This window comes from Leuciscus leuciscus (genome assembly GCF_965113295.1).
Source record: "Leuciscus leuciscus genome assembly, chromosome: 1".
Classification (NCBI taxonomy): domain Eukaryota; kingdom Metazoa; phylum Chordata; class Actinopteri; order Cypriniformes; family Leuciscidae; genus Leuciscus; species Leuciscus leuciscus.
In genome coordinates this window covers 33,356,330-33,373,957 of record NC_138725.1, presented here as the reverse complement: position 1 = coordinate 33,373,957, position 17,628 = coordinate 33,356,330, and the positions used below count along the sequence as shown (strand labels likewise).

The 17,628-nt window shown below is 36.3% G+C and overlaps 2 protein-coding genes across 2 annotated transcripts in view; one reads left to right on the top strand and one right to left on the bottom strand.

The window, feature by feature from the left end:
• Positions 1-4,134, top strand: part of LOC309477405 (uncharacterized protein) — a 38,330-nt gene extending 34,196 nt beyond the window's left edge. Inside the window, exons 21-25 of the mRNA XM_082140663.1 lie at positions 161-285; positions 1,820-1,965; positions 2,078-2,180; positions 2,770-2,912; positions 3,155-4,134. Coding sequence (XP_081996789.1) covers positions 161-285; positions 1,820-1,965; positions 2,078-2,180; positions 2,770-2,912; positions 3,155-3,278 — 641 coding nt within the window. The 3' untranslated portion in view covers positions 3,279-4,134. The remainder of the gene's footprint in view (positions 1-160; positions 286-1,819; positions 1,966-2,077; positions 2,181-2,769; positions 2,913-3,154) is intronic.
• Positions 4,135-4,398: 264 nt separating this feature from the next.
• The window catches only part of LOC309495664 (uncharacterized protein), a 33,276-nt gene continuing 20,046 nt past the window's right edge, over positions 4,399-17,628 (bottom strand). Inside the window, exons 7-12 of the mRNA XM_082165481.1 lie at positions 15,936-16,381; positions 14,988-15,083; positions 7,610-7,831; positions 7,513-7,535; positions 7,313-7,431; positions 4,399-5,202 (exon numbers count right to left, since the gene is read on the bottom strand). Coding sequence (XP_082021607.1) covers positions 4,700-5,202; positions 7,313-7,431; positions 7,513-7,535; positions 7,610-7,831; positions 14,988-15,083; positions 15,936-16,381 — 1,409 coding nt within the window. The 3' untranslated portion in view covers positions 4,399-4,699. The remainder of the gene's footprint in view (positions 5,203-7,312; positions 7,432-7,512; positions 7,536-7,609; positions 7,832-14,987; positions 15,084-15,935; positions 16,382-17,628) is intronic.

Below are 17,628 nucleotides of genomic sequence, written 5' to 3'. Positions count from 1 at the left end.
TTCTTACTTGCAGTAATTATGTTTACTGCAGGTTATCTGTTACACATTGCACTACACTACTGAGAAAAGACAATATCCAGACAGGCAACCAAATACTAGTATTCATGTACCTGCAATATGAGCTAGTGTGCTGTTAAATAATACAGGTTTTGTTCTTCAGCCTTCTGGAAGATTCTCATGAAAGGTCCGTCTGATACCCCGTATGAAGAGGGAGTCTTTGAGCTGTATTGTGAGTTTGGTTCTGAATACCCTGTGAAACCACCTCTCATGAGATTCGTCACCCCTGTATCCTTTTTCCCACTGCTGTCCTCACATGTGATTCATCCATACAAGATCTGATGAACTAAAAGATTGATTGAGTCTTCTTTCAGCAGTTCCAGATATGATATAGTAGGGCTGGGCGATATGGCTGAAAACTGTATCACGATATAAATGTTTCATATCAGTCGATACCGATAATTATTGATATTTTTATGACCTATTTAAAATAAGGACCAGGAGACAAATATATAACATTTAAACATTTTTTATTTTAAACTTAATCTTCCTCTGTTCATAATCCCCTCAGTTATAAAGGCAGAAATGTCAAAACAACCATGGAAAACACTCAAATAATTAAAATGTAAACATAAGTCTAAAATCATAATGAACACTTAACAATTATCTCTTAACATTAAGGTGCAAAATTAAAGAATACGTAAGAAATGCTTAATAAAGTGTAATAAAATAGTGCAAAGTGTTAAATATAAACAGAGAAACCGACGACGGTCTTGCGTAATTTACAGATGACATTGATCTGACTACGGTCAGACTTATAAAATCCCAAAAAACTGTCATACTGGCGAGCCGATTTTTCCTGTTTCAACAATCACTGCGGCACTCATTTTCCGCTTATCACTCCACGCCGTTTTTTGCTGAAGAATCCAACACGAGCCAACGATATGGTGCAACCATACTGTTACATGACCGAAAGCATTTTTTATTGATATTGATTACGTGTCAATATCGTTATACGAATGTGAGACAGAGTAAACTTGACGGCACTCGCAAGAAAATGGATAAGTAGCTACATAATAAAATTCACAAATATTACACCATTTAAAAAATACATAGGCTACTGAGTTACTAAAACAATCTTTGTCAAAGAATACACTTGTTTGTTCACAGTTTTAACGTTCTTGTTTCCATTTGTTTAATTTCAGGATCTGAGGTGAATTATATCCATTGTTGCTTTTACAGTTACAAAGCTGGAGCACTAAATAATATTCAAAGTCACATTTCACGCTTTTAACATTAAATAAAGCACATAAACAGTACCTGAGATTATCATTGCCACACTTTGTGTTTGTTGTTCCGGCGCGACGTCGCAGAAAAATAGAAACCGTTTCTAAATTAGAATCGTCGCGTGTCGCCGTCGCGCCTGGCTAGGACAAAAACTGATTAAAATGGAAAAGATACCTTTTATCGCGTGTCGCGGCGTCGCGTGAAGTTAGGACACGCTGTTAGCGTGTCACCCCCTACGTTGTTAGGTTACCACAGAGTGAGTGCCTTTGTTCATGCAAAGCCAAACTTGCTTCGCAACCTCTGGTTTCTTTTGACGAAGAAAAAATAAATGTATCGAACGTTTTATCGAACTCATTTTTTATTGATATTGATTACGTGTCTATCGCGATATATATCATTATCGTTTTATCGCCCAGCCCTATGATATAGACATTCATCTAGTTTAAACTCCACAAAATGAGAATTATCAATCAAGCATAACAATAAATTAACATAAATTAGTGGCATTTTCCCTTAACTTTTTTTTTTTACAAAGATTTACCATTGCAATGTGAACAATGTGGGAAGAATCTGTCACAACATATTTGATCGAAATTACTCGGCCCACATTACCATGAGAGAGATTCTGGATGCGATATTTGGGCTCTTGATCGCTCCTGAACCAGATGATCCTCTTGACAGGTAAATAGAACATATACGCTATAACAGGATTAAAGTTGTAGCTCTTTAGATTTTTCGTACAGTAGTCATGTAGTCAAAAAGTCATTATGTAAAAATTGTGCTATTTGTTAAGCATTTTGGCAGAAGAATTCCAGTCCAACAAACACAAATATGTGGAAGAAGCCAAGAAAAGTACAAAGATGTTTGCCAATTCCTCCTTGGATGACTTGGAAAAGGTAATTTCAAAACCGCAATTCAATGAAGTTTACAAACGCCTCCTTCCTACACTGTATAAAAGTATTGTTGGTTTAACTTAAAAAGGTAAGTTACCTGGTTGCCTTAAAATTGTGAGTTTGGTAAAAAAAAAAAAAAATTGAGTTAATACAACAAAGGAGATTTGGTTTAATAAATAGAAACTCAAAATATTGTGTTATGTGAACCAAATTAATTATCTAAGTTGATTTGACAAAAGATAAAATGTTGTGATAAAGCATGGAAATATGTTTTTCAGTGTACTACACTACCTTTTAATTTTTAAGTACAATCAACTTGTATGTTTAAGTCATTTTAAATTAAATTAAACTGATTTAAAAAAAGTTGAATCTTGTATAACAAAGTAGAAAATTGCTTAACTTACTTTGAAGCAATGTAAAAACATTGTCATAACTTATTGCTCATGTGTTTTACAGTGCAGTAACTACTAACTCATACATTTAAAATTAGCAAACCGTGATATACAGACACGCATGTGCTTGATTTTTACATCAATTTATTTTTTTACATAAAGAGTAAGTATATTCTTAATATTTTTTCTTTCTTTTCTAGAAATATGTAGGTCCAGAGTTGCAGAAAAATGTCACTCCTCCTACTTTGACTTGTCCTCTGTCACACAAGTTGTTTGTTGATCCAGTGAAAACTACAGATGGAATGGTGTATGAGCGCAGCGCTATTGAGGATCATCTGAAGCAGTAAGTTAACTTAAATGTTAACGATAAAATTATCTTTAAATATTAAGTAGATAGTTCTGGAATATTTTTTTTTTTTTCAGCGTTTAAAATTATGCTTTTTCTATGTTATATAAATAATTTCAGTTGGACAGATCTACATTACAGTAAAAAAATCCTATATCAAAGTACCTTATGTACTTTTGTGTGTGGGGGGAAAAATGGATGGTTTTATTTTACATTTTTGACTTGCATTATTATTTCAGGCATGGCAGTACTGATCCACTGACGGAAGATGTGCTACAGATATCACACTTGAAGCCAGACCTGAATACAAAGAAGGCTGTGAAGGAATATCGCATGGCACAGATTAAGGAAACGCCCGTTTAGGATGTTTCATTCATATGTACCATTATGATAATCTTGCAAATTATGAGAGCAGTTTGATTTGTTGTTATCCCTGCTTTGGACCCTTTGTTCTCAAGTTTTCTAAATAGGGAGCTTTATCTTAATATGTAAGATTTTACACTTTTTATTTCAGCAATATATTATAACATGTCTGTAATTCAACATGTTGATTTTGGTTTGATGTTGGTTTGTGTTATTTAATCTGTTCATGATTGCTGTCAGCTGTCTGTTAGTAACAATTGCTGAATCATAAATCAATAAAAGTAATATTAAAACTATGTGGGCAATTTTCTATTGACAGAATCAGATTTTCTATGTCAGTATCAGAATGTAGTTAATGCAATCTCTGCTAAATTACACACCCACAAAGAATAACAAAAAATATTGCCTGCATGGGCAAATATTGTGTGGCATGAAGCTTATAGGATCTCACCACTATTATTAGACTCTAAAAATGCTGGATTGTTTTAACCCAAATTTGGGTCAAATATAGACAAACCAAACGTTGGGTTAAAAAAAAATAACCCAATTGCTAGGTTTGTCCATATTTGACCCAAATTTGGTGTTAAATAACCCAGCATTTTTAGAGAATAATTATAGTAAATGCCCATATCTTATGGAAAGCTGTTTTAACATTTAATCCTTAAAAATAGTATATATTTTCATTCTAGTACTTATTTTTTAGATACTAGGATATATTCCATTAGGTACTAGTACTTATTAATTTTCTACTAGTGTTTATTATTTGTTCTTCAGGTACTAATGCCTTTTTAAAGATACTAAAAAGTAAAGATACTTCTTATTCCAATAGTTTCTAATTTACTTGTTAATTATACTTGTTAAGAAAAATGAGAACTTGTAGGCCTACTTATTTTTTTTAGTTACTAGTAACTTTTTAGACTAAAGATATAATGAACTTAATAGGTAGTACTTTTTTAAATTCACATTTCTGCTCAGTATTGGGTGTAATAATTTTTTTTTTTAAACTCAGGAGAATAACCTAACTCAACCACATTGACGATACCGGACACCAAACTAGAGAAAATAAGGTCTTAAATACACGGGGAAACATAATAATTGACAGATGAACTTAATCAGTATATGTATATACACACATGAATCAATATATTTAAAATTAAACAAAATTCAAGGTTCCTACACCTTTTTTTACCATACTTTAAAACAATTAAGACAAACATTCAATGTATTTTTGAAAATAATGAAACCCACATTTGTAGGTATCATCAAAATTGGTCTGAAACTGTCAAACTTAAAGATTTCAGTGATTCTCAGATGTGATCAGCTAACAGCCCAATCAGAGATCAACAGCACTCTTATGTGATATTAATTAAATATTGGAAACATGATGAAAGCAGGTCGATCCAGACCTACAGGTGTAACTTTTACTGACTATTGACCGGTAAGATCCTCAGAGAGTCAATCCAACACCAGAAGAATGGAAAGAGTGTGTCAGTGAAGGTGGTTGTGAATGTGTGTAGATGTGTGTTAGTTACAGGATCAGAGAATGACACCGTTCCTCTGTCATAGTCCAGATCAACTCTCACACGCTCAAGATCCTGTTCAACACGAAAACCAAACTGATCCAGTTCATATGGATCATACTGCACACACCAGACATCCGTTTTAAAGAAAACATCTCTCTTCCTCTGGTTTGATGCTGTAGTTACTCCAAGACACCAGTATCGACTCTCTTTAACCTCCACATCCCAGCTGTGAGTTCCTGAGTTAAAACCCTCTGAACCCAGAACACAGTAATGCTCATCAAATCTTTCTGGATTATCAGGAAGAGTTTTTTGTGGGTTAGTTGTGTCGGATCTCACACTGGTCAGATCATCATACAGGGTGAGGAATGGATGAGCCGAGTTTGGATCCAGAATCACAGGAGCTGATGAGACACAATCAACAGATGCTTTTATTCTGATCTTCATATAATGATCAAGAGTGAACCATACACAGATTATTATAAATTATGACACTTGTCCTATGGATCAAACACATCAGACATTTTCCTCTGATCACTGTCAGTGTTTTTAGTTCCACACTCATTTTTATTATCAGTGTTTAATCGCATCAGCGACAAACATTAAGTGCCAAACGCGAAATGCGAAACGCAAGTAACTTTGTGAGCGGATCTCGACTCTTAAATGACTTGCGCCCGACGCAAATCAATGGGTTGGTCTGAAGTAGCTACATTCAGGGGCATAGGAATTATTTTGACATTGGGGGGGGGACATATTGGCCACTATGAATCAACGTCCATCCCACCACCATAATAGTAACATACAGTATGGTGACGTGGTAGGCTACAACATGTATGGAATCACAGACAGCAAATAAAAATCATCCAATCTGTTTATTATTAGACAAACACTGGAGTTGGGAAACAAAAGTGTACAAGCCCCCCTGTAATTGTGGGCAGAAAGGAGAGTGGCACTTTACAAGGCAAATATTTCATATGTAACACAGAGAAATCGATCGCCAGCTATGTAAAAAAAAAGTCGGTACCTCTAGGGGGGTCCAGGGGCATGCGGCAATTGTTTTCTGGAACTGCAAAATATCCAGTAGCACCTCAATGCAGTACATGAGATCCGGGGGGCGGAGTTGGATCCAGATATAAGGGGTGGAGATGGGTAGGTTTAGGGATCAGGGGGTGGAGATGGGTAGGTTTAGGTATATGCAAAGTGGGAGGAGTTGGATCTGGATCCGACTCCTCCCCGTGGATTTCGTGTTCTGCAGTGAGGACCATCTTAAAATATCACTTTGGGAACATTTGCACTGGAACACGCCTCCTCTTTTCGCTGAACCGCCCCCGGGAGCGCAAGTTCATTCCCTATTTACTGACGTGCGTCTGTAGAGGGAAAAGTCTGCTGTGCCTCGGGTGCAAAATAGGAATGATACATACGTCGGTGTACAAAGTCAATTGCGCTGGATGCAAGACAGGGCCCTTTATGTGTCTTTCAAATATTTGTCTCATCAAGAGAAACTGATAAACTGATATAAAAAATCTGATCATGTTCATTAGTTAAACTGGGTCTTAATGTGTGTGTATTTGTTTTAAAATATTTTGTTTCTGTGTGATGTGTTTGACTTGGTAATGAATAATCAATGATTTTAATGTTTTAAGATGTAATATTAAATGTGGTGTGAGAAACTGAAGCAGGTTCTGATAAACACATCACTATCTGAACAGACCCTCATCATTGTGTTTCTGAAACAGCACTTCTTCTAGAAACCCTTTCTAAATGGATTCAGGATTCATGAAAATCTTAGAAAAAAAGTTTGAACAATAAATCCCAATATACATTTTGACTGTTTCTAAGTGCAATTCTTGAAAAGTTCCCAAATATTTCCATAAGAATGTCTTAATAAATATTTTCTTATGGAAAATGTTGAGAAGTTTTGCAGTTGTCTGATTGTATGATCCAACTCACAAGGTTGGATTGTTTAATACAACAAATACATGAATCATCAAGTGGTAAATTTAACAATATATTTTATAATATAAAGATGTGATTGTTAAAATTTTGAATTTTTCTTAAGTTTTCTTCTTAATCTTTATATAAAGATTAAAGTTCTTCTCAATGTTGTGAATCTGGCCGCAGCTTTCTGATGAGATTATAAAATTAATACTTTTCTTCATGAACTTAAGAGACAGTCAGCAGTTCCTCTAGTAACACATTATAATGGAAAATTGAGGAACTTATAATACATATTGAAGTTCCTTGAGTTCACTATATTATATTTGAGCTTCAGTGTTTCAGTCTGAAGAATCACAAATGGAGCCTCAAGTATCTTTTCACTTTTACTCTGTTGAGTTTGTTCTGGACTTGAGTAGATGAAGGAAACAAAAACATTCTTGAAAAAGAATTAATATTCATTATATGCCAGAACTAGTATGATCTTCACTTGCTAAAAACTGAAATAATCTAGTACTGTCATGAAAACCCCATGCATGATTTCCAGTGTGTAACAGCACAGATCTTCTCCAGACTCACTGTATTGGACGATGTCCTGCATCTTCTTCCAGACTCTGAACGGCAGGTTGCCCAAGTATCGTGACACATGAATCAAAGCTCCAGAAGCCATCTGTGGATCCGGCTGTGAGATCTGGACTCTGGAAGAACATTCAGGAATCAGAACTGCAGTGGCTTTGGATCAGAACCAGAGAGACCAGAGACACCAGCAGATCACTCACCTTTCCATTGAGACTGGAAACTCCTGTAGAACAAACACACCATTTATCATCAAGAACTCAATCAATCAATCAATCAATCAATGATGTGAAATCAGACCTTCAGAAAGCAGACGTCACTGGCTTTCATCATCTCCTCCATCTCTTTGATTGTGTGTGAAATATCTGATATGTGTCTGTTCATCTTCTCCTTCATCATCTGCTTCTTCTGCTTCTCTTCCTCCCTCAGTGCAGTGATTGTAGCTTCTTCTTCATCTCTGAGAAACTGATGAAGCTTCTCAAACTGCTGTTTAATCTGACGCTCTGTGTGCTCAGCTTGAGACTGAAATCAAATCACATTCACTTCAATCATCTCAAAGACGCAACTGATTCTGGAGCAGCATGAAGAGTGAGTGTGGAAATGTGGGTTAGTTCAATACAACTTTAACTTTCTGAAGTACTAGTTCTGTAGTAGTAGATGTTCTGTGTCTGTAGTGTGAAAATACACATGAATCTCATCAGCCTCTCTTCACAAAACAACACTGTTTTAAATTGTGTTCTAGGAAGATTCATTTGTATATGATATCATTAAAAAATAAAGTAACTTAACTTTTAAGAAAACTTTTAAGATGTCAATTATTTATTTGAACAGAACATTACGTATTTTAGTTTTAAAAGACCTTACACAGAACCAACCCACCCCCCACCATGCCACACAATGATATTACCACTGACACTCTTGCATACCATTATTGGACTTTATTAACCACTATTAGTCCAAAAATAAATACACAGTATAAAATCAACTTAAATAAGGCTACAATGATAAATGAGACAATATAGACCTACAAATGTGTTAAATTATATTGTATATGAAATGTTTCTGTTATGTTAAACTTTTTTTTTTTACATAAACAATTGATAGTATACAATATAATTAGTAGGTCTTGTATAATTTATCATTGAATATATATATATATATATATATATATATATATATATATATATATATATATATATATATATATATATACATATATATATACACTCACCTAAAGGATTATTAGGAACACCATACTAATACTGTGTTTGACCCCCTTTCACCTTCAGAACTGCCTTAATTCTACGTGGCATTGATTCAACAAGGTGCTGAAAGCATTCTTTAGAAACGATGCCCAATTGGCACTAAGGGGCCTAAAGTGTGCCAAGAAAACATCCCCCACACCATTACACCACCACCACCAGCCTGCACTGTGGAAACAAGGCATGATGGATCCATGTTCTCATTCTGTTTACGCCAAATTCTGACTCTACCATCTGAATGTCTCAACAGAAATCGAGACTCATTAGACCAGGAAACATTTTTCCAGTCTTCAACTGTCCTATTTTGGTGAGCTCATGCAAATTGTAGCCTCTTTTTCCTATTTGTAGTGGAGATGAGTGGTACCCGGTGGGGTCTTCTGCTGTTGTAGCCCATCCGCCTCAAGGTTGTGCGTGTTGTGGCTTCACAAATGCTTTGCTGCATACCTCGGTTGTAACGAGTGGTTATTTCAGTCAAAGTTGCTCTTCTATCAGCTTGAATCACTCGGCCCATTCTCCTCTGACCTCTAGCATCAACAAGGCATTTTCGCCCACAGGACTGCCGCATACTGGATGTTTTTCCCTTTTCACACCATTCTTTGTAAACCCTAGAAATGGTTGTGCATGAAAATCCCAGTAACTGAGCAGATTGTGAAATACTCAGACCGGCCCGTCTGGCACCAACATCCATGCCACGCTCAAAATTGATTAAATCACCTTTCTTTCCCATTCTGACATTCAGTTTGGAGTTCAGGAGATTGTCTTGACCAGGACCACACCCCTAAATGCATTGAAGCAACTGCCATGTGATTGGTTAATTAGATAATTGCATTAATGAGAAATTTAACAGGTGTTCCTAATAATGTATACACACACACACACACACACACAATATATGTCATACAGGTTTTCTTTTCTTACTGGCTGAATGTTTTTTGTCCAAAATTTAATTCGATTGTTTTGATTTATAAAGATTTTTAAATCAGAAGTTAAAATCACAAAATTAAAAATAAATAATTACAAAAGCACAGCATACATTTTAACTGGTAAGATGAATCTGAGCTTAGTAATTGGCCTACAGTATATTAGCCTTCATTTGATTTACTCCATTACAATAGTCCCTTTACAGTTATTGCTATCATAAAAATACACTTGTAGGTTTAAAATTCTAAATAAGAGACATCTAATGTCCAAATTACAAATATTTTAGCATATATATATTTTATGTACTTTATTATATCTTTCAATTCAAACACATTTAACACAATTATACAAATGGACAGTTCCTTTAAAGATATAATATCTTCCCCCAATAAATATTCCTTATTTTTCCTTCTACTTTTTTCCTTTCTTTTTTTTTTTCCTTTTGTGATAATACCCACCAACACATTAAAAATGCATAATTAGAACAATAACCAATAAGTACAAAGTTAGGCACTTTTACATATAAAAAAATGGGGAAAAAGACAAAAAAATATATAAATAAATATTAATACAAATTAAATATTCACATATGTATATCAAACTCTCATAATATACTGATTGGCTTCATCACTGTCTCCTCTCCACCAGTAAGCTGGTGTGTGGTGAGCGTTCTGGCGCAATATGGCTGCCGTCGCATCATCCAAGTGGATGCTGCACATTGGTGGTGGTTGAGGAGATTCCCCCATCTATGTAAAAGCGCTTTGAGGTCTCAGAAAAAGCGCTATATAAATGTAACGAATTATTATTAATTATTATTATAATTATTACATAATTCCTAATAAGTTATTCAAGTAATATTATTTAAATATGAAATAATAACAGTATTAAATAAATAAATAAAATAAAAAATAACTAGAATTAAAGGGAGGGAGTGAGGGTTATATAAAAAGTACACTGTTAAAAATTGCTGTAAAACAAATTGCCAAATTTTACAGTAACATGCTGTGTTCCATTAAAACAGCAATATACCACAGAAAAAAAATGCATTCTGGGTGATATTTGTTGTTTTCGGGAAAGTAAATGGGGTAAATCAAATGTAGGCTAATATACTGTAGTCAATTAATAAGCTCAGAATCATCTTACCCAAGGGCGTAAATTTCATCTTAATGTTGGGGGGAACAATAAACATAACATTCCTCATTACGATACGAAGAGTTCAGATGCAAAAGCCTCTAAGTGCCATCTGAAATTTTCTCCTAGAATGATCATTTTTATAAAGCTTGTATAAGTTAAGTAATTTCACTTAAATGACAAATAATAGGTCATTTAAAAATGATCATTCTAGAAGAAAATTTCAGATGGCACTTAGAGGCTTTTGCATCTGAACTCTTCACTTTAAATGTAAAATTAAAACCGCCAGTAAGTGGCAGCAATTCATTGTCATTGAGATTCAACTGTTGGGGGGAAAAGATGAGTACAGTTGCAGGTTATTACCTGCACTCTGCTATAACAGTTTTGAACTTCAGCTGTTTGTGGCTGTACTGGATTCTCCTGTGTTGTGTGCAGTTATTTATCGCCCACCAAAACTGAATAAGAATTTTATTTGCGATTTTTCTGAGTTTTTAGCTGATGTTGTTCCTAAATACGATAAGCTCCTTGTGTGTGGGGACTTCAATATCCACGTATGTTGTCCCTCAAACTCACTTGCTATTGATTTTAAAACACTGCTGAACTCTTTTGGCCTAACCCAATGGGTGGAAGGGTCGACACATCATCACGGCCACACATTGGACCTCATAATCTCATATGGGCTTTCAGTTTCACTTGAAGATATATCAGAAACTGGTATCTCAGATCACTTCCCCATTAGGTTTGAGATCAGTGTTTGTCCACCTGCTAACAACCGCATCTCATCAGTTGCTAGGCGCCGTTGCATCACCTCCTCTTCACCTGGAGAGTTTGCGTCTGCATTCGTGAGCTCACAGTTTTATGCAATGAATGGACTAGTCTCCTCCTCTTCTCCAGATGATGTTCTTTCAGTTTTCCATTCAACAAGTACTGAAATCCTAGATGCTATTGCCCCTGTTCGGAACAAATCCATTAAACCTAAGGTTGATCCCTGGCTAAATGACACCACAAGGGCCCTTAGGCAACAATGTAGACAAGCTGAACGAAGGTGGAAGAAAGACAATTTACATGTCTCTCTGGGTTTATTAAGGGACAGTGTTGCCGCATATCAGAAGGCGGTGAAGGTGGCAAAAATGCAACATCTCTCTTCGATCATTGCTAACAGTTGCAATGAACCTAGAGTGTTATTTAATACTATAAACTCTGTTGTAAATCCATGCACCGCTGATCCAACTGAGGTTTCTATTACTACATGTGAGAAATTTCTTTGTTATTTTACTGACAAAGTAGCATCTGTAAGGCAAAACTGCGGGGCTAATTTTGACGTGCTTGTATCTGGTGTCCCTGGGCGCTCTGCAATGCTGGAGGAATTTAAACCAGTTTCTCTGACGCAGCTCTCTGATATAGTACAACATTTGAAGCCAACTTTTTGTCCTTCAGACATTGTCCCAGCCAGGATAGTGAAGGATGTTTTTAATAGCACCATTGGGCCAAGTCTACTCACTTTTTTAAATCTGTGTCTTAGTGTAGGTTCTGTCCCGGCTGCATTTAAACATGCTGTGGTCAGGCCCCTACTTAAGAAGCCAAATCTTGACCCTACAGTGTTGTCCAATTTTAGACCTGTCTCTCATCTGCCGTTTCTGTCAAAAGTTTTGGAAAAAGTTGTTTCTTTACAGTTACAAGCCTTTTTGCAACAGAACTCTGTGCTTGAAAAGTTTCAGTCTGGTTTCAGATCACGCCATAGTACCGAGTCTGCTTTACTGAGAGTACATAATGATATCGCCCTGTCTGTAGATGCCGGTAATCCAGCTGTTTTGGTGCTTTTAGACCTCACAGCGGCGTTTGATACGGTGGACCACGCAGTTCTCCTGTCTCGCCTTGATGACTGTGTAGGCATTCGAGGTTCGGCACTTAAATAGTTTAGCTCCTATCTGGCAAATAGGAGTTTCTCTGTTATGATAGGTGACTGCTCTTCGTCAGCTGCTCCACTCTCTTGTGGGGTACCCCAGGGTTCAATTCTGGGACCAATCCTGTTTTCCTTATATATGCTTCCATTAGGGGCAATTATAGGAAAGCACAACCTGTCTTTTCACTGTTATGCAGATGATCTGCAAATTTATTTCCCTATGCAATCGAAAGATAATATGGTGTTAGACTCCCTTCTGGACTGTATTAAGGATATCAAGCTGTGGCTGTCACAAAACTTTCTTAGCTTAAACGAAGCTAAAACGGAGTGCATAATTTTTAGTAACTCCCCTAATGGTCCATCGGTTAGTTTAGGAACCATGGCATCATTCCTGAAGCCAGCTGTTAAAAACTTGGGGGTTACTTTCGATTGTAACTTAAATTTTGACAAACAAATCACAAATGTTGTAAGAATGAGCTTCTTCCAGCTTCGTCTTCTGGCTAAAGTTAAGCCTTTTCTTAACAGGCATGATCTAGAAAAGGCAATTCATGCTTTTATTAGTTCGAGGCTGGACTATTGTAATGCTCTCTATGTTGGTTTGAAGCAAACCTCCATAGCTCGTCTTCAACTTGTGAAAAATGCGGCTGCTAGGTTTTTAACAAACACATCTAGGCGGGCACATATCACGCCCGTCCTTTTTACTCTTCATTGGCTTCCTGTGCGTTTTAGAATAGAGTTTAAGATTTTACTGTTTGTTTTTAAAGCCTTAAATGGCCTGGCACCTGAGTATTTAGCTGAGATTTTAACCGTGCGTGACCATGGCAGAGTGTTGCGGTCTTCTAATCAATTGGTTTTAGAAGTGCCAAGGTCACGATATAAACGGTGGGGTGATCAGGCGTTCGGAGTTGCTGCACCAAGACTCTGGAACAAATTACCGCCTGATATTCGTATAATTACAGAGGAAACTACTTTTAGGTCTAAACTTAAAACATACCTTTTTAGAATGGCATTCAATACCCAGTAGTGGTGAGACATTTTGTTGTCGGAGCTGATTTTTTAATATTTTTTTATTTTATTTTTTTTATTATTCTAAGTTGTTTTGTGTTGTTTTTATCCCTTGATGTAAAGCACTTTGGATACCTGTAGGTTGTTGAATAGTGCTATATAAATAAATGTTGATTGATTGATTGATTGTTGAACTGATTCATTCAAAAAGCTTATTCATAATTCAGTAAGGAAATACATTGTGTGTTTCTCAGAGACGCAAATACAGTGCTGTGGCTTAGTTTTCAACTATTTTCGTATTGGCGAAATAGAGTTAAAACAGGCAATAGACTATGGTGTCTAAAAGTCACTTAACCCTTTAAGTGTCACCCCCCTTTTTTTTTTTTGAATAGACATGAAAATGCACATTTCGAACTTAAATGGTTGTAATTAAAGAATGCTTTGGAATATAGACGTAAAATTGGTCTTGTTTTAAAGAAGAGATTTGGCAGATTTTTGTAGAAGTGAAATAAATTAAGAAAGTGAAACAGAAAAAAAGTTATATAAGTTTAAGTTTATGAAAATGTAAATTATTCATATTTTATATAAAATATATATTTTTAAAACCTGGGCGACTCAAAAAATTAGCTTTCAGTAAGATTTTGTTTGGGCGCAGTACCAAACATTTTCACTAAGTGACAACCAGACTCCATTACTGCCCATATAAGGACACCTCCATTTCCATATGTGGTTTGAGTGATCTGAACAATTATTTCCACAATTTTCATACAATTTATGAAGTAGACATTCTAGTCAGAAGTAGTATGGGAAGTTTGGCAGATTTTGATATGAATTCAACCTCTAAGAAACACATAACACGTATGTGCGCTAGCTCGCTGCCACATCACAAATGTTGAATAGATTAGTCCTTTAACACTGCTTCAGTTTTAGTGTATTACATAACACATTGGTGTACTTAAAGGTCCAGTGTGTAAGAAATTCTCCCATCTAGCGTTGAGATAATATATCGCAATCAACTCTCTCGCGCCACGCAGTTCAAAGTACGTATTACAGGTACGGTAGCCTTCACAAAAGGCGAAAATGCGAAAGGCGGAGCAGTAGGCAGTATATCCTGTATGTCCCTTACCGGCTAATGTATTTCATGATGGTGCCTGAATATGGAGCATCTTCCACCATTTATGCATGTGTAAATATACAATTTCAAGCCTACAGAAATACTTGGAATTGATGGTGGTGGTAAATATTCATGAAAAAGGACACGTTTCTGAACAGGCAACACAGATTTTGATAATGAACTACTAAAAACGTTACACACTGGACCTTTAACATAAACATTTCATATATAATATGAACACTTTTGTAGGTCTGTATTGTATCATTTATCATTGTATACTTATTTAAGTTGATTTTCTGTATAGTGTATATTTATTTTTGGACTGATAAAATCGATCCTCACCTCTATGTGTTGAATTGTTTTCCAAAACTGTTTCTGAATGTTTTTCTTGTGTTTAGGTTTCTCTTGTAAGGACTTCAGTGCTGTATTGAGCTCCTCCTAGAATTTAAAGTGAAAATCTATAAGATATGGAGATTTAATATGATTACAGAGAGATTTCTATGTAATACATAAGCTTAAAGGAATAGTTCACCCAAAAATGAACATTCTGTCATTAATTACTCACCCTGATGACGTTCTAAACCCGTAAAGGTGATGATACGGGGAAACTTTTTTGAGCAATGTTGCCTAGCAATTGTTGCTTGAGCACTTTCCCATTGAGAATGGCCAACAAATTTCACATTTCTATCTGGATACTTTAGATCGGTCATGGGACCTGCTGTGTCTCACCTGATTACCCATTGATGGCAAAATTGCTCAAAAAGTTGCCCAGTCACAAACCTTAATACTTATGAACCTTAGCAAAAATGAAGATCTTTTTGATGAAATCTGAGATCTTTCTGTCCCTCCATAGCAGCTACACAACTACCATTTTGACGTTTCAAAAAGTACATAAAGAGATAGTAAAACAAATCCATATGAATTGAGTGGTTTAGTCCAACATTTTTAAAAGACTCGATTGCTTTATCTGTGGTTCCCAACCTATTTTTACAGGAGACCCCTATTTTAGCATTCAAAATCCTTAATGCAATGTGGACAGAGTTTCACAAACAAAAACACAGAGGCTGAATGAAAATGTAAATCTACCATCTGTCTTGAAATTTTTTAAGCGTGGTAGTTGTTTAGCTGTCAATGGAGGGACAAAAATCTCTCACTTCATTTGTGTTCTGAAGATGAACGAAAGTCTTATGGGTTTGGAACGACATGAGGTTGAGTAATTAATAACATAATTTTAATTTTTGGGTGAACTATCCCTTTAAGTGTTTATCCTCATATTAAAATCCGTCTTACCTTGTATGATGAAACCACTTCACCGATGGGTCTGAATTTATGATTGTCGTGTTTCTGTGAATCTCTACACACTAAACACACAGGCTGTTTGTCCTCCAGACAGAAGAGTTTGAGTTTCTCACTGTGTAAACTGCAGATCTCCTCAGACTCTGATGAACGCCTCTCATTTCTCTCCTTCAGGAACGACTCGCACAAGTTTTTTAACACAAGATTACATGGAGGATCATCTCTTGAGGATCTTCTCCTGCAGACAGGACACTCCTGAGTGTTCTTGGTTCTCCAGAACTGTTGAAGACACTCTTTACAGAAACTGTGACTACATGATAAAAGAACAGGAGCCTTGAAGATTTCACGACACACGGGACAAGAAAAATCATCTTCAGATAGTGAAGCCATTTTCTCTGTTCGAGATCCAGCAATCTGAACTTTGCTCTCACTTTCTGAATCAATGTTTCAAAAAAGATAAACCACAAAGATCAGTTCAGAAACAAATGTTTCAAATCCGTCTTTAAAGTGTTTCCTCATAGTTCTTTATCGATTGCTGATTCTTCATTGCTTTTGTCAAGACATTAAAGTCAGTATAACAGAAAGGAGAAATAAGTCAGTCTCTTCCTGATAAGTGTTGTAAGAGTGTCGAGTTCCTGATCACATGGTTGTGTTTTATAATCTTTCCCTCACACACTGTGGCCTCAAAGCTTGACCTTTGTCACTGAGCGATTGATATGTCGAGATAAAACACACACCCCTCATTTGCACACGGATTAAGAAATGTAGAAGTGTGAAAATAAAATAAATGTATAAATATATGCATAAAGACATAAATGGAAAATATGCATAATACAAAAATACCAATACAAAGTCTTCAGATTAACTAGAAAGCTTCAGTGGTGTAACGGTCACCAGCTGGAGTGCCCTTGAGAGCCACCAGAGGGCACTCCACATAAGACTCTCATATTCACTCACAGACTACATTTCCCATCCTGCATCTACCTGGACTGATTACTTCATACACCTACACTGCATTATTCACCTGCACTGTTCCTGATTACAGTCACATCTGATCCTCATTCTATGGACTATTTATGTCTCACACATTCTCACCCTCACTGCGAAGTCTTGTTTTACTGTTACTACATTTCTGAGCGTTATTTACCTGTGTTTGATTCTTGTTTTGCTGACCTTGGACTGTTTCACCGTTTCCTGATCGTTTCTCTGCCTGGCCTGACTCGGATTGTTTATTGGACTCTGATTATTGCTGCCTGCCCTGACCTCTGCCTGTTCTTTGAATATTCTCTGTGTTTCCTCCTTTGATCTGTTCGCTGTTGATGACCCTGCCTGTATGACTCCTCTGTAAATAAACTGCATTTGGATCTTCACCTTCGAGTCTCGGAGCCGTTTCGTAACAGAAGACTTCGCCGAAATATGGATCCAGCAGCTGTCAGTAATGGAGCTCTAATAAGATGGCTATCTTCCATGTATCAGGATGGTCAACCCATCGAGAGGTATGTGAGGGATTTTCTGGCTTGCTGTCACTTAGCGTCATTAGATGACACCCAGCTCATGGACCTGTTTTGGAGTGGACTGGATGAGGAGATTGCTCAGATGATGCCGGATGACAATACCGGCTGGACCCTAGAAGGGTATATCCACCTGGCCCTTTCCTTGAGCAGTTTGGCATTTACTGTGGGCTTGG